At 33.5% G+C, this 17,043-nt stretch overlaps 1 protein-coding gene across 2 annotated transcripts; it reads right to left on the minus strand.

Moving 5' to 3' along the window:
- Positions 1–309: 309 nt before the first annotated feature.
- Positions 310–17,043, minus strand: LOC104605554 (protein PSK SIMULATOR 2-like). 2 transcript variants are annotated; one of them, XM_010270370.3, is made up of 13 exons: positions 16,906–17,043; positions 16,249–16,549; positions 12,142–12,467; positions 11,467–11,559; positions 11,283–11,364; positions 9,531–9,624; positions 7,339–7,436; positions 7,016–7,085; positions 6,455–6,558; positions 4,611–4,727; positions 4,197–4,273; positions 3,817–3,861; positions 310–956 (listed from the first exon to the last, which is right to left on the minus strand). In XM_010270370.3, the coding sequence occupies exons 2-13, from the start codon at positions 16,486–16,488 to the stop codon at positions 467–469; spliced, it is 1,836 nt and encodes a 611-aa protein (XP_010268672.1). In that variant the 5' UTR covers positions 16,489–16,549; positions 16,906–17,043; the 3' UTR covers positions 310–466. The 2 variants fall into 2 exon arrangements, with proteins under 2 accessions (XP_010268672.1, XP_010268673.1); XM_010270371.3 differs by having other exon boundaries at positions 16,249–16,519; positions 16,906–17,041.

Below are 17,043 nucleotides of genomic sequence, written 5' to 3' on the forward strand. Positions count from 1 at the left end.
CAAACAAAACATATTTTTAAGTCAGAAATTCAAAAAAAAAAAGATTTCAGTTGCAGGTTTAAAAACATATAAAACAAACAATATATATTATTTGTTTTAGAAACCAATTTTTTCACATAGATGCATACTCCTTTGATTTATCTCCAGTGATCTTAATTTGGATATGATAAATTTATGAAATTAGTGTTAATGAAAGATGGTCTTATTTAGAAATTTGAAGCAGTAATTGAATAGTTGTTTTATCTCCCACCTTAAGTATAGGGGTGGAATTACTCCACATGACACACGTTTAGAGACATGACACCAGCAGAAATGAAAATATCAATATTATATTTATATGATACAGAATCGTCGACTGATGATCATATACACTATAGAAAAGAGAATTGAAAAAATGTAAATGAAGAAATGAAATAAAATGCAATATTGGAGGTTAATTAAGAAAAAAAAAAAAAAACTCCAAGATCTATATAATCAACCCATCTATTACATCTATATCATTAGTCCTAGTCTCCCAGTTTTGGGTTGCACCGAACTCCCTAGTTGGAGAGCTACCAGTGCTCTTGCTTGACCCCCAACGGCAGACCCCCTTTTTCTTGACTGTGGAAAACTCCTGGCTTTTGCTTATTTCAGGAACCGACCTTGTCCAGCTGACACTTTCCAACATATCCTGCTCTTCTTGAGATAACTGCACAATCCTGTTGGTTTTCTTATTATTGACCAGGGGTAGATCTTGATGGCTCTCCAGCGGTAGAAGTAGGGCTTTACGGGTTGGGGAACGAACAGGAAAGAATGGCTTGAATCCATGGTCTCTGTGTCTTACTTGGCTAATCAAATGGTGAAGCCATGACACCAGCTCAAGGATATATTCTTCTGTCTTTTGCTTATCTGCATGGTAGAGTGTCTGCAGGCGAATCAGATTACCTTGTGCATCTGTCTTCTTGTTAACCTCGCAACTGTCAGTGAACAATTATCATTTTAGACCTTGTTTCAGACTGGTAAATACCGTATGAAAGGACAAAAAAGTGAATGATTTTATAGCACCACATTCCTGATAATCAGAATCCTCCCTAGCAAGCTAGGGCACTAAAGAGACGTTCATTCGTATTAGAAATATATTTTTCTAATAGGATCCGATTCTATTTGTTCTCGGATTCAGATTATCCCTGGATCCGATCAGATAATAGGATACGATTGAATCCAGATCATATATTTATATTGAATTATTTCTCTTTTTATAAAAAGACGTATATATTAATAAACTGGCAGGGACCGGTGCAATGCACGGGATTTGTTAAGCGAAAACTAAACAATACAAACATAAGAGTATACAATTATTTTATATTTTTTATTGTTTAAATAATTAATAATTATTTATATTTTATATACTACTTTTAATCATTTTTTTACAATACAAAAATAACAATAATTAATTTCAATTAGGGTGGTTTATCAAACTGGTGAAACTGACCAATCCGACCAACTCGACCCAAGTTGGTTGGTTTTTTTGTATTTCCAATTGGCTTTGGTTCAAAAATTTTCCAACCTAACCAAGTTGGATCAATTTCGCTTTGACCATTAGTAAACCAACCAAAATTGAATGACCCGACCATATATATTATACTTTTTTAATACGGGAAAGTAGAAAATTCCTATATTTCTTACCCTAAAATATTTTATATCAAAACTTTAATTTCTAAATTTATTTTTTCATAATGCCATTGTAATTTTTTTAATGATCAGTCGGTTTTGGGTGACGAACTCCCCAACCTAACTAGGTCGATTTGGTTGGCCAAATAGCGTACAACTGAGCCGAACCAACCCATGAGCACTCTTAATTTCAGCTAAATTAAAAGTCTAATCTCTAATAAATAACAATAGTTTAATCTCTAATAATTATTGAAAATTTATAGCGAAAATACACAATTACTGATAATATATTGATAATGAAAATACAATAATTACAAAAATACAATAAATACTAAAAAATATATTAAATTAGTCAATAAATAGTGTAATCTCTATTAAATACTAATTAATAAATTATAACAAAATTACAATAAATTAAATTAAAAAATTTAAATAAAAGTAGTTTAATCTCCAATAATTATTGAAAATTTTCTGTTAAATATCAAAACAAAAATAGATTTATACATAATTATTGAAAATATATTTAACACAAAAACAATAAATAGTTACTGAATATATACTAAATATGGATTAAGATTTTAAAATTATTAATAAATATTGATTTTTTGAAAATAATTTTTGTTTGAAATTAGTTATTTACAATACTATTTAGTTATTGAAATAATACCATTATTTAAAATTTAAAATATTAATTATTTATTGAATTTAATAATCCATAAAATAATAATTTGTACCATTATTACATAATTTCATTATTTTTAACTATTTAAAATGTAGTTATGTTAAATATTTCATTATTTAAATTATTTTCTTATTTAAATAATTAAATAATATGTAAAATATGTAATTACTTATTGAATTTAATAACCCGTAAAATAATAATTTGTACTACTATTACATAATTTCGTTTATAATTTTGTAAAATATTAAATTATTCATTCATTTTAATATTATTTTATAATTATTTTTCTACTTTTAAGAAATTTTTAAAATTTATTACATAATTTTGTCATTTTAATGACTTAAAGTCTAGTTATGTTAAATATTTAGTTATTTAAGTATTTAAATAATATGTACAATATTTAATTTTTTTGTTATTTGAATTTATTTATTTTAAAGATATTAAATAATTTTAAATATTTTGTTATATAAGTATTTAGATATTTCTAATATTTGTTATTTAAGATATTTAGTTATTGAAATATTTAAATAATATTTCATTTTTAATGTTAAATATTTTATTATTTGTATAGCATTTAAATTGAATAATCTGGAAAATCATAATTTATATTGTTAGTACTTAATTTTGTGATGAATTTTGTAAAAGTATAAAATTATTAATAATATGAATATTATTAAATCTATTATAATTATTTTTGTGTTTTTAATAAATATTTTAAAGTTATTATATAATTTTGCTAGAATATATAAATAATTCTTAAAATTTTTAATTCAAACTTTTTTGGATGGATACAGATAAAAAGTGGGGGAGAGGATAAATAGGAATTAGAGATAATTTAGGAGATAAATACGAATTAGAGATAATTTAGGAGAATGTGGGGATAGTGAGGAAGGTAGCTTAGGAGAAATTTTAGGAGAGGAGATTATTTAGGTTCTTTGAAATGAGAGAGAGAGAGAGAGAGATTTTAGGTAATTTTTTATGGGTAAAGAGAGCATCTCATTGGTTATTTCAAAAATGACATGGAATAAAAAATAAAAATTCAAAAAAAAAAGAGAAAATTTCTAGACTTAATGATGAAAATAGTTGAAAAAATACATGTATTTTTTGTTTTTCTTTATATAAACTGTTATGTTTTTTCTTCTAATAATTTATTAAATTTTTTAGAAATTAAATCATATCGGATCAGATTCGGATATCCAATGTCCTTTGCAGATTCAGATTCAAATCACCATCTGTGAGATCCAATCGAATCGAATGTAGCATATATGCTATTGGATTGAATTTGGATATATCCTGGTTTGAATCCGATCCAATCCGTTTGCATCCCTAACTCTTGCAAAGTTTTGTTATGTTCATAAAAAATGACAACATTGTCTTTCTAGTGCCCTTAGTTAGGAAGGGTAGGGGGCGCTTATCATCATTAGGTGCTGAAAACAAAGAGAGAGAGAGAAAGAGAGAGAGAGGGAGTGGAAGCCTTGACTGACCCAGTGTTTGCCCATTCTCCAACCCAGCCAAAACCTTGATGTGCTCTGTTTCCAATTGCCATAAAACCAAAAACAGAAAATGAACAGAACGGTAAAGGATGTTAGGACAAGACAAAAAACAATGATCATAAATTATAATACATCCTAATGCCAATATTCATAATCAAAAAGAAAGCAATCATAAGAAGCAGTTCATAAAATGAGAACTTGTGCAAGCAAGAGAACACAGGTTTGAGAGCGACTATGCACTTCAGGTTAAAAATGCCAAAAGATTAGGTCTGTAGCTAGTCCAGAGTCCACCCCTCCAAGACTCCAGAAGATATCATATGCAAAGCGTGGCCATGTAGATGATATATGAAAAGAACACTTGATTGACACACCTGGTTGTATTTGATGCTAGAGGTACAAGCCACTTCAGGGTCTTCTCCATTTCAGCCTTGATCTGGGGAATCGTGAACTGCAAGCATACGTATTACAGCAGATAAATATGAAAATGGAGAACACATGAGAGAGAGATCCTCAATTTCCATTAATATTAAGTAGAAAAATCTTGATTCAAGTTCAATGATCAGTATTACTTGGATGGAGAGATATCAGTAAATAAAATTTAGCACTACTAGGTATACGTCAAGGTACAATTTCTTTTCTCTCCAGGGAAGGAAATTTGTACAATACATTGCATGATGCTCATGTGTACATGCATCTGGAATCAGAAGATCATATGCATATGCAATAAATATGAAAATAAGAACAACTAGTTTGTGGGAGGTAAAGACTGTCTAGATGCAGCATACCTCTTCCTTCTCATTAAATGATTGCAATCGGGAACGCAGAGCTGTCTTAACACCAGTTGGTAATGCATGATATAACGTATCCCTCACATTAGGAGGAAGAGCACTTGGCCGTGCAACCTAAGAACACATTTCCATGCAAGAAATGAATTAAAACACTAACAGGAAACCTTCAGCTTTTCATGGAAACCATTCAACTAATCACTAAATCATGTAAATACTTACAATAAAAATGACAACTTTACAGAAGCAATGCAGAATTAGTCTTATTGTTGAGGTCAACATGTTTTTCAAGACATATAGTATTTTATAAAGTCAGAAAACAGAAAAATAAAATATTAGACAAAAACAAAGAATTGATATAACCAATACCTAACATTTCATTTTATCAATTCCCCATTATTCAACTGGTCAATGGAACTCCCAACAAAGATCCTCATGTTTCTCTCTTTCCACAAGCCCAAACAAACTGCAAAAGCACAAACCTCCACAGGACCAATATCTTGTTTGTGGCCAACTGAAATGCCAAAAATTAAGTCCATATCCAGTCCACCCCTCCCAAGACTCCAGAGAGCTAGGACTAACACTGGATAATGGCCTTGTTTTCTTTTAGGCCAACCAAGAATAAATTGGTTGGCTTTATTTTGTTCCTCAAAATTTTTTATACTACATGTCTTCTTCTATTTTTTAATAGGCGCCATTGCTTGGTGTAATGGTAAAATGTCTGGCTGGCAAGTGTGAGAACATGGGTTCAAGTCTAAGAGGGACCACTTTGTGCAAAAAACTGCCAAAGTTTCGGACCGTATCCAGTCTCAACCCTCCCAAGACCCCAAATAGCTGAGACCAAAATTGGGTAATGGCCTTTTTTCTATTTTTGTAAGTAAAATAAACCAAATCCAGAGTAGTGCATGCAACAGAAACAAGTAGCCAAACATATTTCAATATTTTGTAACAAAACTATTAACTATCTCTCTCATGAATGCACAATAATTTTGCAAAGGTTTTCATGTAAAATGAAATTTTGAATTCTTTCCATGTCTTGAATGTATTTATGTGAAAAGAGTTGAAACATACTAAAGTTTGATGGGACATTGCAAATGTTGCAATCCAGTTAGGTTTCATTTTGAGCACCACAAATTGTGAACGTTTAAGTGACCCAGCCACAATACATGTTTGGGTCACCACAAATTGTAACTGAGTCATCACAAATGGTGACCCAGTCACAATACATATTTGGGTCAACCTCCAACCACTATTTTACAAAAAACCCATTGACTTACTCAACAACCCGTGGCCTAGGCAGTTGAACTGCCTGACATGTTCAGCAGGTTACCGGATTTTTTTATTATTTTATTGATTTTTTTTTAACTTTTATGATGGTATTACACATTGACCCATTGACACAGATGGTTGAATCACTGACCCGTTGACCAGGAGGGGAGAATGGTTCAAGCTTCAGGCTGGGTTTTAATGTTTAAACCACTGCATTTAAGCGGTGTGTGTGTGTATTTAATGTAAGATTAAAACTATATGTCATTGTAAGTTTTCTTTTTTCCTTGATAAGTAATATGAGAATGTAAGGTTTGGGCAGAAAATGCCATTGCTTATCAAAACCTTGTAATGTTTGCATTCCAAAAGGATTTCATGTCAAGTGACATAGGATTTCTTTTTTCCTTGACAAGTAACTATATATATGAGAATGTAAAGTTTGGGCAGAAAATGCCATTGCTTATCAAGACCTCTTAAATTTCTACAATGCTATTACAGTACATGTTATAACTAGCATGCATATAGATGCCATCCCTCATACTACACCAAATATTGGAATAAGAAGCTATTGTACTTACAATACTATCTATCTGACTGATGATGCTCGCATAGTGTAATGCAAGACCAGATGCACCAAGTCTTTGAGGGCTATGAATTGGATCCTTGCTATCCACCCCTATTCCTGCCATATCTCATAACGGATTAGGTATTTCCACAGGAAGTGAAATCTTCTTTGGAACTGCAGTAATGGAGATTACTCCTGGATTTAAGAAGCTACAAATGGGACTTCTACAAACCCAACCAAATAGTAAGGCATTATTAGAAAACCTAGGAAGTTCATAGGTTGGGTTACAAAAAAGTGCATGACCTAGCCACCTAGGCACTTTACATTGGTCCAACTGGCTCTTCAAACATAGGCAATTCAATTATCAACCAAGCTGGATTGAGGTCAGTTTCCTCTAATCCGGTTTCATGACAAGAAGAAAAAACCTCTATGATGAGACACATATGATGCATGATAATCTTGGATTCAGCAATTATAAATATTAAAAGATAATTAGTGAATAAAAGCATACATGGCTTTAGCATTTTATCAAATTCATGTATGGAAGAATGATCAATTGTTCACAAGTATGTACCTTTATTTCCAAAGGCCTCCACTATCGCTTGATATATGAAGGTGACAATATCAACAAGCTTTTCCATGACCTAGAAGAAGAAATGATTAACTTTTTTACTATCATAAACTACACCCTGCCAGATTACATGCCATATAGTAGTAGCAAAATTCTGAAGAAATTCTTCACCATATTCTAATAATAAGTAGGGGCTTGTATGAAGCAGAAAACAGCTTACCAAGAAAATAACAAATGCACAGAGAATGTTTTTGTTTGAAAATTTCTCAAAATACTATAATGTACTTTTAAAATAAGTGGCAACAATTGGTTCATATATCATATACCTCTTCCAAATTTTTTGACCAGAGAGATTTCTTTTTCAAGCTCCTCACAAGCTTTCTTTGGTGTTTGAGCTCACTCTGTATTATCATGACACTCTCTCCTACAAAAACAATCAAATGGCCTTTTAGTTGACCTAGTGAATGAAGAGGATACCCAATACCATATGCAAAAGGATTCCATAAATAAATAGCTTTTGGTTGACCTAGTGAATGAAGAGGATGAGCATAATTAAAACTAGCATGATTGAAGCAGAAAAAGAAATCAAACACATTATAAGAACATGAAAACCTTGAACTAATAAGAAACCGGTATTCCTCATGCAAGGTGTAAACATTTTGATCAAAAAGAACACCATGAGAAGAGTACACATACATTCTTTGGTTTCTTGATTCTTCTTGCATTTTTTTTTATAATTGTAACCATATAGCAAGCATTTAACAGCAAGGATGTCCAAGCGTGTCTAGTGCCCATATAGGTATCAACATTTATCTATGTAGTAACCGACTGCCCACCATTCCCCTTCCCAGAAAAGAAAATGATGCAGCAGCAGGGACTTGGTTGGATCAGTTTGAGCCTCTTTGAAAACCCAAAAAGAAGCTAACAGATTTGAAGAAAAGGAAGAAATGGTTTGAAAAAGGATTTTGGCCTCATTCTCATATTAAAGGAAATTTACAGGAGAAGAATTGGTGAAAACTAAAAGTGGGGTCTACTTAGTTCTTGTTATTCTGAAAATACTATTTATAGTAACTCACGATAGTAATTCTCGTAATTACTATTGTTAGTGAACTTGCAGCTTACTTTGTTAAGTAATTTCTGATGTCTTTAAATCAAAGTAGCTTTAGTTGGATTAGGAAAGTGTTATTAGAGTTGTTTAGGAATTGGAGACCTTGATTAAGTGTCTTAATGGGTTAGTTATGGATTTGTCTTAGTTCAAAAGTAATAGGAGTTGTCTTGGGTCAATTTCCTAGTTCAAATTGGAGTTTGAAAGGGGACATCCAAGTTAACAAATTGAGTCTATCAATAGAATTATTGTACTTAGAGTTAAATAAGAGTCATTTCTAGTTGTTGTAATTAGAGTTAGATAGAGTCATTGTAATTAGAGTCATTGGTTTAGTGATTTCTAGTTGTTACCAGAAGTTTTTCTCCCACCCCCACCCCCCCTCTATTTCTTCTTCCAAGTGATCTATCTCTTTCCTGTTCTCCCCCTCTTTCTTCTAATTTCTTACTCATTCTTTGGTGCACAACAAGAAACTACTTGCTTTTCCCTCCATATTCTTCATCTCTAATCACCCCCGCAGCCCCTCATTCACCCCACAAAGCCTGCCACCATATCATAAATTAGTAGGACCCTACTAGGGATGGAAATTTTCCCTATCCTGGTTGGGTACCTAGCTTCCCCGACCCTGATTATATATATTAAAATTATACATATAATATTATTTATATTATATATCAAAATATATTTAAATTATTATTTATATATTTTTTAAATTTTCCTTTATCTTAAATAAATCTATTTTCCAAAAAGCTTTTAATTAAAAATTTCGGGATTTTGGGTACCCAACAAGGAACCCATCTCCTTAGGGATTGGGGATGGAGGGTCACTTTTATGCCTGACAGGGATCGGGGTCGACTAGTCGAGGATGGGGATTTGTGTCATAGTTGGGATCGGGGATGGGAAGTACGGTCCCTGCCCGGAACCTGCCCCATTTCCATTCCTAGACCCTACTCCGCCCATCATCAAAAAAATAATAATAAAAAAGCATGGGATTTTTTCTCCTTCATATTCCCTAATGTAATACTTTGGCACCTCTAGATTTGACAATAATAAAATGAAGTATCCAATTACTAAGGAACACTAGTCCAACATGCTTTTTTTTTCTCATAATGATAAACTATTACAAAAAAAAAGTGAAAGTACATGCTGTTTTTCTCTAAGAAGTTATTAGTAGAATAGTTAAAGTCTTGCTCTGTATTAAGTAGGTACATGCTCAAATCTTATGCAGTTATTCTGATACTACTGACTCTAAATTAAAGAAAATCTTAGCAAACGTGTGTGAATCCCTTCACAAAATATTTTGATCTTTTATTCAACGAATAGAACTTGATTACTCATAAGCACCATATCCAGTCAGCAATTTTCATACACATCTTGAGAAATTATGATATCAAAAATAACTGAATGTGTTTTAACCTCTTCGAGGGAGATGTAAGGAGTCTACTTCCTCGAGCTTCCGCCGATAATCTTGTTCAAATCTGTCCAATGCATGAAATTCATGGTACAATTCCTACATGTGTAAAATGAGTTAGCTCCTCAAAACAGAACAATGTTACTAACTTCTATAGAAGTTAAGGCATAACTGATAAAAACATAGAAGTTATGCATAATCATGAAAAAAACGTTATGATTCCATTAGCTTGTAAGGAATGTCATAAAAAATGTGGAAAACCTAAATAGGTATCACATTAATGATTATGTCCCTACACCATTGAAAATCATCTAATATAAAATAACTTGTTCCATTTCCTGACTTAAAAAGAACACCAGGAAAACAAGTACTTTCCAACAATTGAAGAAGCCAACTCTTAAAAAAAAGTGTTCTCTAAATATTAAACCTTTCATTTATAATCAAATTTAGCAACCAAAAGTTTCCCATCTGAAATAGATAAAAGCAAAGCATTGTCATAGCAAATTAAAGTTACAAGATCAGCTCATTTGACACCCAGACAAATGAGAATTTTTAAACAAGAAGTTACAGGATTAAATAAGTTGGTATTTTCTAAAAATTGAAAATCCTCTTTAGAAGAATAAAACACAACAGTACAATGCAAAATGCTTATATAAATATACTAGAATATTATGTTTCCTCTTCTCATTCTCCTTTTTAGCATAACCAGTGGAAAAATATCCTTCCCATGCATGTAGGAAAAATAATTTGTTTGTGTTTTACTTTCAGAAGTGAAGACAATAAGCTAATTCCAAGTGAAACCAAATGCCTAACTGGTAAATCATGCCAATTTTTTATGGATTTCCGAAGGAGTTTCCTCAGGCAGGAGTAATTGGATTAATTTGAACCATTTGATTCTACTCAAACTTTATTGAATTTTCCAACTAATGGATTGTTCAAAGTGTCATTCTTATAAGTATCTAGAAAATTCTCAAAAAAGACTTAATTTTCCATCATGATGAGTGTTGGGATGTTGATTAATGTGCAGCATACTGTAGGCTGGATAACTACCTATAGGCTATTGTGAATCACTCAATCAACACCAAATGGGGCCAAGTTGCCAAATGCCCATGATGCTCATAATGAACCAAGTCTATGATTATATACACAAATCTGAAAGACTGATATAGAAACCTGCAGGAGAAAGAAAAAAAATTCTGCAGGAACCCCACCTTTATTGTTGCAGTAACCAAATTAAGAAAACCCTTTTTCTAAAGTTTCTTTAAGGCTGTTTTTGGTTTGAAAGGAAAGGTAGGGAAACCTATACAAGGTCTGTACAGATTTCCCTGCCTTTCCCTTCCTTTTCCTACCTTTTCTTTCAAACCAAACACAACCTAAAGGTGATAGTTTTAGAAGGCTCTTAGATACCACTTCCATTAACCAGAGACTATTTGAAAGATATAAAAAAACATAAAATAAAGTCAAGAGAGCTATACTTATAGTTGCAGAACGGGGACACAAATGACATAAACAACTCCCAGGAAAACATATCCATCATATCTAAATCACAGAATAGAAAATCGTTTGCAATAATAAGGTATGCATAAAATTTTGTACATGCAAGGGGATCTCCAAAAGGTTAAGTTAATGGCTGTCCAAATATCAATGCAATTTTCAATAAACTATACTATATGAGAACATATGTGTCCAACAAAGAAAATTGTCAAGCAACACACACAAATGAATCATCATCCACTAAGGCCATAATAATAACTTACAGCTGTATGCTGAGCCAAGGTTGAAAGTTCTTGCATTGTAATTTCTACCTCCTCTCCGTGTGTTGTAATATCTGAATCCAATCTGAAACATCAAACAAGAATTTCAAGAAATATGTTTGCTATGTCAGTAAATACCAGATACATGAAATGTGACTTTTAAAGCACTATAAAGTATCTACCTTACTTTTGAAAATGACGACTTAAGTTGTGCCATTGAGGATCTTTACAAAGGTCCCCAAATCTAACTACTTCTCTGGAGAAAATGTCAAACTCTTCCCTGTAAAAGTGAGAAAAGAAATTAGGGAGAGAGAGAGAGAGAGAGAAAGAGGGAGACATTGTGCATAAAAAAATCCAGGGAGATGAAAAGAAATCAATCTCCTTGAAGTTAAGCACAAACATTTATGACAATCTTTTGGGCCAAACTGATTGGGACAGATGCATCTTTTGCCCAATCTTCCTAATATTCAGAAGATATTACATTTAATAGATGACCATCAAGAAGGTTTGGAAATTGCAAATTTGTGGGTACCTTGTCATGGACTAATCATGTGCCTATTTTTTTACTCTCTTTTTCATTAATAGCATCTGATAATAGTAGTTTCTGTTGAAAGGTCTTTAGGTTATAGCATCCAGAAATTTTTGTGGAGAACAATCCAGTTTCTCCCCTTTTGATATAGGATGTATTTAGGTCAATGGGGTTTTCCCACAGATTTTTTTAAGGGAGGATTTTCAACATATAATTTCATAGTAAATTTTTACAACTCAATTCAGCCCTAGAACAGTAGCCCTGCAAGCACACAATACAAGAAAATCTGAGATGTAGATCAAGCACTGAAATCACACTAAAGTCTATAGAAACCTTTGGTCAGTGGCAGCAATTCTCAGCAATTCTTCCATATCTGTAGATACTAATTGTTGTACTCCTTCGGAGTATAAAATCTCCTTTTTCAAGAACTTGACATTTTCCCCAGAAAGAGATCTCAATAAATTGGCTCCTTTAACAATTGTATTAGCTACTTCAAATGCTAGAATAGATATTTTATTCCTTCGTGAAGCCATCCCAGAAACAAATCCCCCTGTGGGGTTCAAATTTGACATGCTACTTCCAAGTGTATCTAGGACATCCACAGCCTTCTCTAGGCCAACAATACCAGCCCTTCCCAAAATTGAGCCCACCTGTGGCACCTGCAATAAGTGAACTCAAAGGTTATCCTACATAAGTGCATATGCTAGAAAGATATTGAATTTCGATAACAAGCCATGACCGTGTATTCCGAAGACAATAAAATATTCATTTTTCTAACATGATAAAAATCATGAAGCACACTTCAAAAGCATATCATCTATTCTTGTTCTATGTAACATGTATATGTTACTACTGCACAAACACCACACACTTCAGAGAAGCAATAGTCTATAGCCAAATGCCAAAGAAATATTCCTTATTGAGCCTGGTGTTTGAATGGTCCTAATTATACAAGCATGAGCATTTTGTTGCAATTGCAACATCAAGAACTTTACCAAAACAGTATCTATTGCAGATTATGTTATCAAGGGCATTTTGGTGTGACTATATATACCATTCTCCCCACCTTAAATAATGAACTGAGGCATATTTCAATGTTTAATTAACTTCAAATCATTTTGTTTACCTAATCTTAAAGAATGGAAAGTATTTCAACATCTATAGATGATATTTCTATCATATTGCCACACTCTACCCAAAGAGCGCCGGAATCTCCTAGTATAATGTTTACCTTGTTTTCATACTTGTGTTAAAGTATTATTGGATAATTATGTAATGCAGGAAAATTTGGCCCTTACATTCAACTATCAGATGATTAGAATCAAATGTTCCATGTTCCTTGTGTCTTGACTGAAATATGATATATTAAAGCAATTGGTGTCTTCTTCAGCACAATAAATTATCATGCTTTGCCAAATGGTTTGAACCCACAGTAATGAATGACCACTTCAAATAAATCCAGAATAAGTATAATGGTAAAATAACACTTCATGGCAACTTTACAAAGAATAGACCATCAGCTAGGCATGCAAGTGGTTTATTTACTACTTGATGGTTAATAACCTGGCATCTGGGCTTAAAAGTGATTTGATTACTGTTGATAGTTGAAGAGCTTCTAACAAGGGCTTTAGCAGAAAAAGGTATGCTAGGGGGTAATCCTCAGCAGATTTTGATGGACTGATCCTTTGCTGCTGATACCATTCCAGAACAAAAGATATGCAACATGTGTACATAAATCAACAAAAAAGTAACATAAAGTCACATGGTGTCAATATGCATTACTGATCTAGACCATTATTTAGCTCTATATTATCCAATGCGGGACCTATTTGATTTCGTTTCTATTTCTATCCACCTATTGATCACAAAACCAAAATCTAGAGTGCACTTGATGAAGGTAAACTCAAGTTGAAAATAAGGTTAACACAACCATCCAGATTCTCCTTTTCTCCATTTCAATTAGAGAATTCCCTTGTCAACAATCAGAATACTGTTACTGATATCCACTAAGGCAAGGCTTGTAACATTGAAAATTAATTTCGGGTAAAAGGAAAAACTCTATCATTCATAATTCTCATGATGGTATTGTAGCAAAAGTGATGTAGGACTTGAATGACCATAAGATGATTTTAGGTGGGTTAGGACGGGTTTATCCTGTACTGTGATTCCCACTTTTGGATGCAAAACCCTGTGTGGTTCCCAAATAATATATGGAATTGCACTGCTAGTCTCATGTAAGACACCAAATTTCAGCTCCCAAGTTCCAACTGATGTCCCAAAACCATAAACCCAGGAACCAAAGTTTGTAGGGCTTGAACCATCCAAGATAGCAAGATAAACAAATGGAACAGAAGAAAGAAGAGGAACAACAAAGAAGACAAGGAGAAGAAATCCACTATCAACAGTAGAGGTTACACTCACAGTGTAAAAGGAGAAGAAATGGGAAATGGTTCGTCTTATAGCCCATGTCCACAGGCATCAAAGGAGAAGAAATCCACTATCAACAGTAGAGGTTACATTCACAGTGTATACAGCCTCTCTCACCAAACCCTATATCCCAATACAACCGAAGAACCCTCTCTCATTGTGTCTCACACACTCCCACACTCTCTTTTCTTGGTGCTTAAGATACAAGATAGTTTCCTGCGCAAGATACAATGAGGTATACAAGAAACAGCCTAGTGGGTCGAGTCCATACTACTGGTGGAGCCCCCGCACTCCCAGTGGTGGTCAGTGGTGGGCTACAGGCTTGAGCCTAACAGTCCAAGCCCTCTTCTCCACCATAGCTTACTATGAAATTTTGCCTTCGGATTTTTTCTCAACTTGACTCGGAGCAGGTCATGGAATGGATCACAACTAGAATTCAAGGCACCAACACAACATATCCCAAGATGATGAAAAAACTTCAATAGATCTAGATAGGAACTTTTGTAGTGAACATTCATAGATAGGGTTAGAATGGATAATTGTAGAGGGTGACTAAGATTAGTTAGGTTTGGAGTACATTTGGCATAAAAGGACAAAAAATTTGGGACTGGGAGGAAGCTCAAAATCTATGGAACCTAGGGTTCTAGGTGGAATTTTTTTAATGATATTTGGAGGGATAAAAGATAAGGATATATGAAGGTGTTCAGATATAGGAGGTCAGATACAGTTTGACACAAAAAGATAAAAATGGCGAAAATGGGAAATTTTCAGGTTTTGATAAATTAAAGGAAAACTCACCTAAATCAGTGAGTCCTTTGAGAACACTGAATTTGAATGGATGTCTTTTGATGAACTTATGGCTGTAAAATCTCAAATCAACCTTATTCATTCATCATATCCCCATTTGCACTTTATATATGTATATAGACACCATAGGGGTGGCCAGTCCTGCACTCCTACTAGAACTAGGAAAAATGAAAATTATAGAAATGCAACTATGACTAGATAAATCAAAATACTAGACCCCACAGACAACATATAAATTGACCAAAATACCCCAAATAAAATACAAAAATACGTAAATTTTCAGAAAATTCCATATTTGGCTCTTTGGCTCCTGCATCAGGAAGTTATATTCACTAAATCTGTAAAATAGTTAGGAAAGTTTCTGCATTTTTCTATCAAGAAGTGGAATTTTAATGTTTGATTGAGTTTAGTGAGTGAGGGAGTTCTTTTTTATGTTTTAAATACTATGATAAAGAATATCAGGAATTTTAAGATTAGAAAAAGCAAAAGTAATACTCTTCAAAAATAAGTCTGACTTTGAAGCCTGCAGTTACAGAGGGGTTTTCTGCTACCTGGACACCTGATCTACCAGGTCCAAACCATCCCCCTAGCAAGGGACCTTTTGGATTAGCCATGTTTCTGTCATCCTTGCAATATCGAAAAGGGTGAGACGTAGAACCAATTCAAGCCATCTTGGGTTGCAACATCAACTGCTATGTGAAAAAGTGTGTTGATGAAACAGGATTGAAAGGACCATCAGGTCCGGATGCTTCAGAAAGAGGCAATATTCAAGACCACATTTAATCTCTTGATTTCGGAAGGCTTTCCAGTAATCAGAGTTATCATCATCTTTGATTGGATCAAAATAAGTTTACTAGGAATGTCGGCATGCTGCATGCAAACCGGAAACCTATAAAAGACTCAGGGATCTATAGCTACTTCCAAACAGATAATTCCATTAGAAATTTCTATGGCAAACTCTAGACGTATGATTGAAAAAAGCACCTTGTAAAATGCATGTGAAAAACAGCCAGTACAATACTGATATTGCCTCCATTACGGCACCAGAAATTTTCCTGAGAACAATATTAACTAATGGAATTTCCCCATCTATTCTTAATGCAAATAAAACATTGATTAAAAAATATATCCATTACTAAACTCAGAATAGGAATTGAAATAAGTTTAAATTTAAGAATAAAGAATATAAAGTCCTTAGGAACTTACCTTGCTAGCACCTGTCCTTATTGGCGACGGCTTCAATTTGCCTGAGGAGGATAATGCAAGCTCACCAGAGTCGTATTTCAGCGGGGCCTTCTCATAAACGTCCATATCGGAAAACGAAAAATAACCCTTTTTCTGCTTGTCGAAGCTACTCATCGTCCTTACCTTCGTAGAATTTCCTGAATTCTTCGCCAGAATCTTTGAACCACCGTTCGGGGTTCCACCCGAACAGACACCTCCCATTGCGCCAAACAGAATTTTAACTACAGAAAGTCTATGAAATCACCAAATCAACCTAAAACCCCTATCAAATACGATAAAACCGTTATAAGATGAACAAAAGAATATATATCCAGCTCCTACTGCCTCCAACAGGGTAAAATTTACCCAAGTATCAATGACAAGAGACAACTGAAAAGAGAGAATTCGCAAGGAAATGGAACATAAGACGAAGAAGAGAAAAACTGATGAAACCAAAACCCTGGAGAGATTATGAGATAAGATTCGAAATAGAACGGAAAATGGAAAACCCTGAAGAAAAAGAATTAAAATTACAGTCGAGAAGATGGTCAGAGACGGTGGTACACAAATCGAAGGATGGATTTTGGAGGAGAGCGTCAAAAGATCGCTATGCTTAATCCTAATTGTGTTCAACAATACCTGTTTATCTGAGCGTTACCAATTCAATTCAAATGGATTTTCAATTTTGAATTCAATGAACAAATCAACAGAGACAGTGATGGTTGTATTTTCTTCAGTTTCATACTTTCATTTCATATTTTACGCGAGAGTGGGGTG

Source organism: Nelumbo nucifera, chromosome 1 (genome assembly GCF_055504915.1).
Source record: "Nelumbo nucifera cultivar China Antique chromosome 1, China Antique-T2T, whole genome shotgun sequence".
Taxonomy (NCBI): Eukaryota; Viridiplantae; Streptophyta; class Magnoliopsida; order Proteales; family Nelumbonaceae; genus Nelumbo; species Nelumbo nucifera.

Excerpts from the sequence above, each read along its gene's own strand:
- LOC104605554 (XM_010270370.3), bottom strand. The coding sequence starts at position 16,488 with ATGGGAGGTGTCTGTTCGGGTGGAACCCCGAACGGTGGTTCAAAGATT. Across the intron at positions 11,560-12,141 it reads ATTGCTGCCACTGACCAAAG|GGAAGAGTTTGACATTTTCT; the intron begins GTTTCTATAGAC and ends TCACTTTTACAG. Across the intron at positions 3,862-4,196 it reads CTAGCATCAAATACAACCAG|AGCACATCAAGGTTTTGGCT; the intron begins GTGTGTCAATCA and ends AATTGGAAACAG.